Raw genomic sequence first — 12,498 nt, forward strand, 5'->3', positions numbered from 1 at the left:
GGTTCACTATTCCTGGAATTGCAACAGTCGTTAGAAATACTTATTTTGTCCCTGAGCATTGTAGGTAGGAAGAGAAGTTTGGGAATTACAGGTTGGTCACAGCACTGTGATTAATCCTCACAATCCTATTCGAATGTGGAAAACAAAAAGGTCGGGTGGGATTAGAACGTTAGGTAGTGGCACTCTCCAGTTATAATTCCTTACTAACGGTGAACAGTCATGTAAATAACAGTGATCTCAGTGTCAGTTTTAAGTTCTAATGAGTTTATTTAAAGCAGCCATTCAGTTCAGCTCAGGTCAACCACAACGCTGCGCGTGCAGGCCGGACGCGCCGCCAGAAGGAAAAGCGAGTCGCCCGCTCTAAGCCGTCCGCCTGCAGCTCTCGCGACCGCGGTGTCTGCGGGCCGTCGCCGTGGCAACGGCGGCCGCGGCCCGGGTAACGCCGGCGGCCCCGCGCCCTGCGGGGAGCGCGCGCACCAACGGGCGCCCAGCGCGCGGTGCTGCAGGCGGCGCCTGGGGCTGCTGTGGTGAGCGCGGCTGTGCGGTTCCTTTTGAGATGCGTGCAATTGCGCGGGGATTGTTTTAGTCACTAAGCACTTTTGGATGCTTTGATTGCCCTGCTGCTTTGTGTCTGTGCTTGCATAAAAGCTGTGTGTTTGAGCGGGCGAACTGGAGCACAGAAAGATCTCTCAGCATTGAATTGTTTGAAATCTCTTTAAGCTGCACCTGAAGTGGGCTTGAGTTCTCGTTTTACTAACAGACTGTGAGCTTGGAAGGCGGTGGGTTTTGTTTTGTTTTGTTTGTGTGGTCAGCTGGTTGGTTTTTGTTTGTTTGCTGTTTTTTCCCTTCAGGCTCTAGGTCCCAATGGATACGACAAGGGGGAGCTTGGATAAAATTTCACAGCCTGCATGTAGCTCAAGAGCCTACCCCAGCTGCAGGCATTTAAGTGTCTCTGTGGAGTTACTGGCACCAGAACCTTTTTTGCCAAAGGTAATTCTTGTTACTTTCAGCTGCTTCCTTTTTTCTTGTTAGAACGTTGATGAAATGAAATTCTGCTCTCCTAGCTTTGCAGAGTCCTGGGGTTTGTGGCTGCACAGAGGGCTGTGAGTGTGGGCTGCTCCTTCTGCGTGCTGGAATGATCTTTCCAGCCATTAAGATGGCTGGAGAAAGGTCTGCTCAACATTGTGGAGAATTAGACTGTATTCTACTGTGTGCCTTCAAGTTGCACCAGTGGAGATTTGGGTTGAATATTAGGAAAACTTATTCTCTGACAGTGGCCTGCCACTGGAAAGGGCTGCCAGGGAAGTGGTGGAGTCACTGATCCTGGAGGTGCCTGAGAAACATTCAGATGTTGTACTGAGGGACGTGGCTTGGTGGGAAATATTGGTGAAAGGTGGATGGTTGGACTGGATGATCTTAGAGGTCCTGTCCAACCTTTGTGATTCTATGATTCTATATACTTAATCAGATTATGAAATATAGTCTATTTAAATTTTTGTTTGTTTGTTTTTTAATAAAAATCATCATATTCCAAGAATTGTAGATCAGTTCCAGGAATGTAATAAATTCCGTCAGAAGTAAGATGTTTGTCCTCTGAGGAAACTGGTAACTGGGATTAACTTAATTTTGGGAATAGGGTTATGTGATACAGTTTTTAAGGTGTAGGGACTGAGACTTGGGAATTTGAGATTTAGGTTGATCTACTTAAGTTTGTATTCCACAGTGTTGTACTTGCATTCATCCATCTGCTCTAGGCATCATGCCTAGGTGCTTCATAAATGCATTAAAATAATTTTTTGTAGGTTCACAGTCAGATTTTGAGGATACCATCAGATAACTTTGAGTCCACATTCTTAACTTAAGCATCCTAACCAATTGCATGAAAACTATCATCTCTTGAGACTGATGAATTAGATACAAGCATATCAGCCTTTCAAAGAACAGAAAAAACTCAATAGTATGAGCAAGAGGTGGAGGTTCTGCCTGGTGCAGAGTGCCCACAACACTGGGAAATGAGTGAGGCTGCTGTATATACAGACTGCTTGGCTGTACTCTGTTGTAGCAGAACTAGCATGCATCTTCAGAGTTCCTTCCTAGTCCAAGAGTCTGTAAAATGTTGACCCTGAGAAAACAAATTCAGTAGTGTGATATCTAAGAAGTAGAACTCTGATCTGAATTCTTTGTTTATTTAAATGCTACTCTGAGTCTTGTGTAAAAGCCTTATTAGCCTTTGTAATAATATGTGATTAGTGTGATTATCTCCCTCTTGCCCCCCAAGATTTCTGTTTATATGGTAGTGATTGATTTGTATTTCATAGGTTGATTCACCTGTCAGTTTGGGTGTTAGTCATCAAAGAAGCTTGGAAGACTGCTGTCCAAAAGAAAACAAAGGTGATGGTGGAGGGGGACTGTGGTATCAAGGAAGTAGAGAACATGACCGTTTTTCAGGGGTGTGCGCTGAATCCCAGCGAGTTGTCTAGTGTGGGAAAGCCTACCATTTCTTTGTGGTGTGACTAGACTAAGTACCATGTATTTATGGTTTGTGTAAAATTCTGTTGCTGGAGAGCATTGTATGCAAACAAGTGAAATTCCAAAAGAGAAAGGGGGTCATGGTGTTGAAACTCATGCCTTCGTTATTTTGAGTCTCGTCTTTGAAATGCAATGGTAATAGCTGTGATAACACAGCATATGCCTTGTGGCATCTTAAACTGTGACCTGCACCTGGTTGGTGGCCTGGAAAATCAGGAGAAATCATATGCATTTGTTCCATGAAACCATGATAGAAAATATTTTCAATAAAGTGTTTTTATCCAACTTTTCAAAGATAATGTTAATTTGTGAGAAACTTTATATTCTAATAATGGTCCATCAATCAAAAAAAAAAGTTAGAAATTATTTTTGAGAGTTTCAGCATTTAACAACTGAAAAATGTAAGTACTAATAATATAATTAAAATATAAATATACAATATTTTAATGAAAGCACTTATAGAAGTGCTTTGGACAGAATTATTTTGGAATTATGTAAATGCTACTAAAAATAACTTTTCAAAGCTTCAGGCTATTTAAAAATGGAGAAGTGAAAGCCACAATGTGAGGCAAAGAATTTCAATATTCTCTTCATTCTTAGACTTCATTACATAATTGGCGTCAAAAGAAATTCTGTGCTTTCTGGTCCTGGATTAAATGTGAGCTCAAGTGTAGTAGTAGGTAACTTTTTTCTTTTTTCTTTCCCTAAGAGAGTGGTTAGAGTCTCTTAGAGTCTCATGGGAGTCTCAGTGGCAATCTCACACTGACAAAAAAATTTTTACTCTAGTTGTTAGCATTTCAAACACTCTTTAAAAGCTTCCTTCACATCTATGTAATTGTGAAAGGCTTTCTCTGGTGTTTTTCAGGATATGTCTCTAATTCAGATTCTGGAGATGATAGCACTGAAACACAGACTTCAGTATTTTGTGAACCTTCCCAAGGAAAAATAAGTAATGCAAAAGAAGGTATTTTCTGTTTTATGAAGTGTGTGGTGCAGTATATTTCATTTATGTTAATTTTCATGTGAGCATTCTTTGAAAATATTTATGCACTGTTGCACTCAGGAGGTTATAGATTATTGGTTTAAAGGTTATTTATTTTGGCTATGTGGTAGTGTCTGTGTTCTATGTAGATTTGGTCAGTCCAGTAAGGAAGTAGAATCCAGTGGTGGCTCTATTTAGTGCAGCAGTGTTGGTCATCTCACATAATAGTCTTTGCTTCAGAACAGAAATCACGTAGAATTCAGCTTCAAGCCTTCACTTAGTAATTTAGCTCCAAATCCATCTGCAGCATTCAGTCTGGTTGAAATAAGTAATTGATTAATTACCTTTTCTCATAGGCGCTTCCCTGGAGTTGGCTAGTTCTGTATAGCTCGCTCCTTGTTATGTCACTCATCTTTTTTTTTTTTTTACCAGAAGTAGACTTATGTGTTACAGTGAATGTTTGGGGTCAAATGCACCATTTAAAGCTTTTGATCTATAAACATTAGAAATTGAAAAAAGAATGCAAGGACTTCAAAACTTGAAAGCCTATGGGATTGGAGCAGTGCTACAAATGTCGTCTTCTACAGAAGCTTTTCTGCCAGAAAACAGAGATGAGTACAGGGGTGCTGTAGGAAGAGGAGAGGCTAAAAATGAACAGAAATAAAAATCTGTTTAAGAAAAAAAGTGACACAACAAAAATGTATTTTGATTAAATAATGATAGTTTCTATAATGTTTCACCATTTTTTGTCGAAGAAATATTGTCTAGTATCAGTAACAGATTCTGCTTTATTTGAGATATAAGTCGAGATTAAAACTTCTATAACTTTTAGAGGAAGAGGTATTACTGAGTCTCTCTCAACCCCATAATTATTTACTTTAATGAAGGACATTTCAACATGTATTTTAGTAGCTGTCATGAAAGAAAAACTTGTTGAGTTGTTCTCTTATTTTGTCTGCCACTATTGCTGATATTTTGGACGTACAGTCACTCTTCAGTAAAGTTTAAACTAGTTGCCCAAAATGGGGTGTTCTTCCCCCACCTCATATCGAGCTGCTACAGAGTTTGATTCAGTAATCTGTTACAAAGACTTCATTTTTCTCTGCTTAAGAGTAATTGTGCTTTCATCTACAGTTGTTATCAAGCTACTTGTACTGTGGATTTTTGTTTGTTTGTTGTAAGTAGCAGTGTATCAAGCTAACAATTTAAAATCTAACCTGCAGCAAACTCTTCCAAGTTATTGGATTCTGAAGAGGCAGAAGGAGATCCTCAGATTCAAGCAGCTATAAGGAAAATGAATAAGCTTGACGCAATACTGGCAAAAAGACATATTAAAGAGAGAGCGGTTAAAAAACAAGGCAAGGAAATGAGAGCAAAGCTCTGGGAAGAACTTAAGGTTAGAATAATAATACTATGTTCTAATTCTTAGGTAATCTGCTTTTATACTTTCTCTTATTAGAACAACTAGAGATGTTTCCTTGAAGAAGACATGAGAACACCACAGCACAAATTCCTTTTACATTATTCCTGTCAACACCTCTAGCAGTTAAATGTCGGTTTAAGCCTTAAAACATGACATTTAGTATTTCCTCAGATGTTAAAATATTGTATATTTTTCATTATGTAAGTGTAATTTGCTAAAAAGACAGGGTTGTGGTTGGTTTCAGTGCATCTCATAGTATCAGTGCATTTGGATGAAGAGCTGTATATCCATTATGGAAGTTCTTTACTTCGTAGAATGTGTCTTCATGAAATAGTCAATGCAGAATAGATGCCTTGAAATGTCATGATGCTTTTGTCATAACTTCAGGAGGTGTTCATATAGTCTCAATAGTAAAACAAACCAAAAAGTAGATGTTAAAACCTAAGAAAAATAAATTTTTATAGATCCTAACATTTGTTAGACCTGGTAAGCAGAAGATTTTGCTGCAACTTTGAAGTATATGTATGCTAGTATCTTTTAAATTTATGCTTTATTTCTTTTAAATAGTCTCTCAGTACCATGGGAATCCATGAGGAGATAGAAAACACAAAACTCTTCTTAACTTTGATTTCATCGTGGCAGGATACAACTGGTAGGTAGAAAAGATTTAAATACGCTGAGCTAATTATACTTTATTTTGATTAATGTTCATATTTTTGTTGGGTACAATTGAAAAAAAAAAAAAGATTAAAAACATTTAGAATAAAATATTTTGTAAGTATATCACGGGACTGGAAAGATAGAAGAATAAGTAAAGCTTGCACTTTTCAAGTTGGTGGCCAAGGATGTATGACTGAGAACACTGGTACACTGAAATAATGAAAGTAGTTATAAGGAAAACACAGAGTGGAAACCTGTTGAAAAACTTGGATGTCTTAATTGTTTTGGAATGTCTGGGTAAGTAAGTAAGTCCCTGCCCAGGGAGGTGGTGGAGTTGCTGACCCTGGAGGTGTTGAAGGAACACTTAGGTGTTGTGTTGAGGGATGTAGTTCAGTGAGAGCTATTGGTGATAGGTAAATGATTAGACTGGATGATCTTGTAGGTCTTTTCCTACCTTGGTGATTCTATGATTCTGTGAAATCATTTTATTTGTTTACAAGATCAGTTTTGATGTTGCTGATGATGGCCACTGGCAGTCTTAGCTTGGAGTTTGACAGGCTGGCAGTAAAAAAGAATCAAAATAAAAAAAAAACCATATATATATATAGGCCTAATATATTTTAGGCCTAAAGGGGTTGCTTAGAAGTTCTAAGGATGTGGACTTGCCACACAAGTGGCAAGTGTGTTTTGGAGAAAACTTTCATATAGGAGTGGGAGAGATGATGAGAAGGAAGCAATAGAAATGCCATAGTAAGATTCTGATGATTTGCCAGTACTAGAAGTATGGAAAGCCTATGCCTTTTCAGAAACTGTTAAGAAAAGAAACAAAAGTATGGACCCAGTGATGATATTAACTATGTAAGTCACTCCAAAACGAATGCCTCTTATTTATTTCCGTGGAAACTACAGTAAACACCAGGAGCAGAATAACACATATAGACCAAACTCTCAACTACAAAACAGTATTTTTTAACATAGTCATCACCATTTGCTTTGCATTTTCACAAGCAATAAACAAGAGCCTGCATGCTGTGCTTGTAAAAATCTTCATGGTTGTATGGAATGTTGCTTGTCTTCAACATTGCTGTTGCCACTGCTGAAAGGTAGCACCCATTGCCTTATTGTGATGGCGTGCCCAGTTTGGTCGTCTTAAGCGTGCAGCAAGTTTAACGAATATCAGTGGGTGCAGTTTTTTCTACATGGAGGGAATCAACTCCACCCCTTTTCTTCATATGCACTTCCGTGTCAGATGCCATTGCCCCTCTGCTGTCAAGCAGAATATTGGTGGGAAGGTTCAACTTCTACCAATACCACCAATATCTGCCTCTGACCATGTGGAGCAACGTAATAAATTAGGAGACATTACTTCTGGAGCATCCCTTGTATGTGTTTTAAAACACCATAGGAAGGTGCATGCATAGCCATGGTTCTTGGAATGTAGTTTAAGGAGTAGACAAAGGAGTATGACTGATTTAAATTAGTTTTGGTACTGATTATGTTAAATTCACTTCCAAGAACTTAACTTTCTTAGCATGACAGAGAATTTGACTAATAAAGATCATCAAATAATATAAGGCATGATTCTAAAGATGGAATGTGAACCATAAAGTCAGTTACCTTAATCTGCTTTTATTTTTCTTCTCCCTTGAAAATTCTAGGAAAGAAAGTTCAGGATAGATGGCTGTTTTAAAAATTGAAACTACATTAGACATGCTGTCAAACTGTTTTCAGGAAGAAAGAACAGGATGTCAGATAATTTTTGTGTTTCAAAGTGATATGAAGACAAAAATACTCAAAGTGGAAATGAGCACTCTGATAAGAATCAGTGTTTGCATTTTAGTCTGTTCTCTTATAGCAGATAGACTAAATATAGTCATTTTCATCTTAAGAATTAAATGTTAACAAAACTCTATGACAGCATCAAAGGTAGACAAATGACTAAGGATTGAGTTCTTCCACTCAGGAAAAGGTAAACAAATGATTAATGATACAGAGAATTGTGGAATATGATGCATAACAAAAAATACATTAAAATTAGAGAATTCTATGTAAAACTATAGATGGAACAGGCAAGAAAAAGTTAAATGCTGCTTAGAAATTTTACTGAGTCAAAACAGCGTGATTCTGTTGAAATTCTACAGCAAACGGTCTAAGTGTGTTTTGAATTATTGCTAGTTTTCTTCAAGAATGCCCAATGGACATAAAATAAACAAACAAAAAACATTGGCTATTAAAATGTCTTCCATTTTATTTCTGTGCCTGGACTTTTACTGGAGAAGGTGCTGGATTGAACCGTAGGCATCCTGCACACCGTGTCTTTAGTGGGGGATGGGAGAAACAAAACCAGATTGTTTGTGTTTTCCAAAACTACCTAAGAGCAGTTTTCAAAAGTTTGCTATTTGAGTATTTTTCTTGGTGCCAGGGTTAAGTCAGTTGTCCACATTTTTTTGTCCTGATCTTCATCTCTGAACCATGGTGGATAAGGGTCTCTGGTCTGAAATGTTTGAAAGGAAATAGAACTATTGTGTATCCTTCCTTTTTTTCATATTGGGCAGAAAACAAGAATTAGAGGGCTGCATGAATATTGCTGAGCAATAATCTGAGCTTGTTAATATATGTGCAAGTGTGTGTATAATAACAGTAGTAATATGTGGTCAAAGCATGTCAAAACAAACTACTACAGGACAACATTTCTATACTAAATTTTGGTTATTAAGGGAAAAACATGGAATTTAAGGATGATATTTTAAAACTCTCCAGTAGATGTCAGCATATAGCAAAAAAACAGCAGAAAAGCTAGACTATTTTTTAATGAACTCCAACCATTAAATGCTTCAAATCGTCTCTTATTTCAAAGGTAACTCCTAATGTGAGATCATGTGTGTGTCCTGTGCATCTGGTGTACCATAATTGCAAAGCTCTCCTTAGTTTGGATTTATATTTTTCCTCCAGTCTGATCTTTGTCTTTAGTTTTCTGTAACATGCTCATGCTTTACTTTTCAGGCTTTATTTATTTAATTTGTTATTTATTTATTTAAATGTCTAACAATTACTGCCAGCCCTGACAGTTGCCCTGGTTGATACTGAAATGGAATACAGCTCATATATTTTGCTTTTAGAGTTGCAACTTGTCAAAGAGCTACATTACATAAATTATATAGAGGAGCTATTTAATTTCTGCTTATAATGTGACTCTGAAATCAAACACAAGCTTTAGTGTACCAAATCAATAATGTGTCCCAGCCTGCTTATGATGCATGAGCTTGACAGATGCTCATGACAGAAATGTAAATCGGGAATTAATTGGCCTTACATTCATTCCTTGCTCTGTGTAACAAAATCTTGCTGTCTGTAGAGTTCATTAAACTTCATTATTACAGATTATTGTTTGTTTGTTTTTTTTATTGTGAGAAATATATTTGTCATATGTGATATTTATGGTTATTTTCAAAAAGAGTCTTTTTATTTAAGTGCTAAGCTCTTAGAGTGTAGTTTAAGACTGTTAACGTAGGCTTCCAGTTGATATATGTTTGTGCCATGACTTATTTTTTTTTCCTTGAGTAACTGAAACAACTCTAGCATGCCTAAGATGTATTTGAACACTCCTAGACTATACCCCTGACCTAAGCACTTGGAAGACAAATAACTCATGTAGAGGCAGACACCAGCTGTGAAAATCTGGATACTTTATTCTCATTTAAACCTCTTTGTGACTAACCACATGGTATCTGCTTTGAAATATCATGGCCTTGGGCTGTATTTTCTAATGTGTAATTGTCACGTATGTGCTTCTGTATGTATATTCATTGGTTGCTAAAAACTCAAGACCTATGAAACAACGTATATTTCTATTATGTTGTTATTCATGAGACACTGCCCCTTTTTTTTCTTTTTTATTTCTTGAAAAATGTAGTGGTGATATAATTTATTCAAGTACATTTTTAACTATCATGTAGGAGATTTTATAGCACGATATGTATGAAACTAGGTCTTCTTTAATTGAATTTTACTGAAACATTTCTTTGCAGATCCCTCTCATGTTAAACAGGATGAAACACACGCGTTGCTATTTCACTCACAAATTAGTCCAGAAGATTATGCCTTCCATAAAACCCATCATAATAAGGGTAAGCTTTATTATCTGGCAAAACAACATGTACAGTGGGTGGTTAGTGAAGAGTTGGCTTTTGTAGTTGAACAGAAAATCAGAAATTGGGCTTAAACAGAAGGCTGTCTAGCAGAATGGCAATAATCCTTTTTTTTTTTTTTTTTTTGGCAAATGACAAAATGGAAGAACTTCTTTGGGATTTACCCAAGCATTTTATTCAATATGCTAAAAAGAAAAAAAAATACATCCAAGTTATAATGTTTTTTATTGTAAATTGATAGATGTACAGCATTCATTGTAAAATGTATCATTTTTTATTGGAAATTTGTAAAAACTTGTCTTTGTTAATCTAAATTGCTGAAATTGTTCATTCATTAACTTACATTCAAGAAATAATCTAAAATTGTTTTTGTATACATTTGCAGCTGTTTTGTAACTTTTTTGTGAAGTGCTTTCTGGTATAGATCAAACATCTATGCTCATTATTTAGCTATTACTTGTTTTCATGCACTGTTTAGAGGCATCAGGCACTAGTGGTTACGGTGATCAATATTTAAAAGTGAATAGAATTGTGCTTTTGTGTCTCTGTTCTTTCCCCACTTGAAATTAAAATATGTGTGGCTGAGTAACTTCTCACTTGTGTTGGCATAAGAAGAATGGCTTCAGCTGCCATTGCTATCAGCTTTGTTTATTTCTTTGTCATCTACCATTACATGTAAACAGGACATATCTTATTGATAACAAAGATGACAAGCATGTAATAAACAGATGTTCCTCAAGGTTGAACTGTTGTTGGCAGCAGAATCTAAAAAGTGTGGATGCTTTATAGAATTTAACTACATGTTTTAAATTTTCCTGCTCTAATATGATCCAATTCCTTGATAGATAAGGTCTTACGCGGTAACATTAAAGATATTTTGAGTTGCTTTAAGTAAACAATTGTGCATTTGAACTGCATCAGGATTTTCTTGATCATATCACATACCTCAGTCCATTAGAGTTTACTTGATGAGTTATTATTATGATTTGTTTGTAGTGGGTAAAAGAACACACTGAATTCATTTTTATGTCTTTGAGTTTGCAGTCTACTCAGTCTGCAGAATTATTTCTTATGTCAAGTGTAAAAGAGTAAGCTGCTAAAATCTGATGATCTTTTATAATCCAGCATGTTAAATAGAGTGCTTATTTTTGTTGATGAAATAGTCCACTCCATTTTTTGTTCCTCTGCTTTCCCAAGAAGTACCGTGCATACTTCTCAAGTAGTTTTTGAGATTAAGAATTTGATTGTATTTGCTTAGTCTTCCTATTTAATGTGATAAATGTGGTTGTGAAAGAATTGCTGCCTTAGAACTAGTACAAGTCTCTGAATAACATAGTATGTGCTCATAATTGTATGATAGATAGAAATCCATTGTTGAAAAGAAAAACCCTACATGAGAAGTTGTCAGAACATCATTAGTTTTAATTGTTACAAATAATGTATGTGGCTGTTTGTTTAGTAGCAGTACAATTCCATGATGAGTTTTATTTTTAAACAGTTTTTTATTAGCTGTGTTGTAATAATATCAAATATATCATCTGCTCTTCAGCTGTTCAATTTGAAAAAAATGTAATTGTTATGACTCCGGATAGTTCTGTGGTCTCCCAAAAGTTACTGTCTGGTTTTGTACTGATGATAAAACTGGAACAATGATAGAGTTCGAAGGAATGCCAGGGCGTTTACAACCACCATGTTTAACATTTTTGAGGTTAGAAATCCTAAAGTATTTTGAGCCTTCCCAGTGTTGTACGATCTCAGATAATAAAAGCCTAAAAATGAGACTAGACTCATCTTTGATGATTGTTATCTCTTTGAAATATAGCTATATAGTTTATGTAGATTATGAAAACAGCTTATCAAAATTTTAGGTCTGTTGACTTTACAAACTTGGTTAAAAATTTAAATTAAATTAATGTTATTTTAGCTCTGATTGAAAGAGAAAAGGAACAATTATAGCTTAGCAGTTTTTTTCCTCCAACTTCAGATTATCCAAGTGAAATAGAAACAAACAAATTCCTGAATCAAGAAAAAACAACACAGAATAAAAGTAAAAACAGTCAGCATTTCATTAAAAAGAATGTAGAGGTAAGCTTTAAAAGAAAAATCAATAATATTTCATTAAATGTTAATGAAAAAGTAGTATATAAGCACTTCTGGTGATAGTTGGATTACTTAATTGGGAATATTAAAAGCTAATTAGAAGTAAATGAAGATAACGTTACTATTAAAAATTGTTGCTTATGGCAGAGAACTCTAAGATAGTTCTCATAATGCATGCTCATATTTTCACAGTAGGCCTAATACTGCTTTTATGTATTTACTGTAGAGTAATGGAAACTGAATTATTCTGCTTGTGCCTGGCATAGCTTCTTTTGTGGAATTTCCTAAGAATTCCTTTCTTTAAATATATTTACGACTAAGTTACAGGAAGCTGTCCTTATGTGTAGATGAGGGATAGATATGCAGGTTATTTATGTACAGCATAATGGAACTTTTAACTTAAAGAAGGCTGACTTCTGACAGAAAATAGAGGCCTTGACTTTCAAACTTTCTTTGCCCTGAAGATAAGTATCTATAGATTTTTTTTTTTTTCATCTAGCGTTACCTCCTGCCCATGTCTATAATCTTATGTCAAAGACTGCATAAGATTATACTTTTATTATCTGTCAGAGAGATAATTTGTATTATGATAAAAAAAAAAAAAAAATCAGATGTTAATTCCATAGAGTTTTAAAATATTGTGTGAGCTATTGGAG

At 35.7% G+C, this 12,498-nt stretch overlaps 1 protein-coding gene across 4 annotated transcripts in view; it reads left to right on the forward strand.

Annotated features, from left to right (window-relative positions):
* The first annotated feature begins 435 nt into the window (after positions 1–435).
* The window catches only part of FSIP1 (fibrous sheath interacting protein 1), a 78,783-nt gene continuing 66,720 nt past the window's right edge, over positions 436–12,498 (forward strand). For all 4 annotated transcript variants that reach the window (XR_016466911.1, XM_031593712.2, XM_090141202.1 and 1 more), the window contains exons 1-8: positions 436–527; positions 852–990; positions 2,319–2,391; positions 3,395–3,493; positions 4,735–4,907; positions 5,502–5,586; positions 9,623–9,721; positions 11,727–11,827. Coding sequence is in view for 3 of the 4 variants with exons in the window: in XM_031593712.2 (XP_031449572.2) it covers positions 865–990; positions 2,319–2,391; positions 3,395–3,493; positions 4,735–4,907; positions 5,502–5,586; positions 9,623–9,721; positions 11,727–11,827 (756 nt within the window). In the remaining variant the exon portion in view is untranslated. The remainder of the gene's footprint in view (positions 528–851; positions 991–2,318; positions 2,392–3,394; positions 3,494–4,734; positions 4,908–5,501; positions 5,587–9,622; positions 9,722–11,726; positions 11,828–12,498) is intronic.

This window comes from Phasianus colchicus, chromosome 5 (assembly GCF_987193195.1).
Source record: "Phasianus colchicus chromosome 5, bPhaCol1.hap1.1, whole genome shotgun sequence".
Classification (NCBI taxonomy): domain Eukaryota; kingdom Metazoa; phylum Chordata; class Aves; order Galliformes; family Phasianidae; genus Phasianus; species Phasianus colchicus.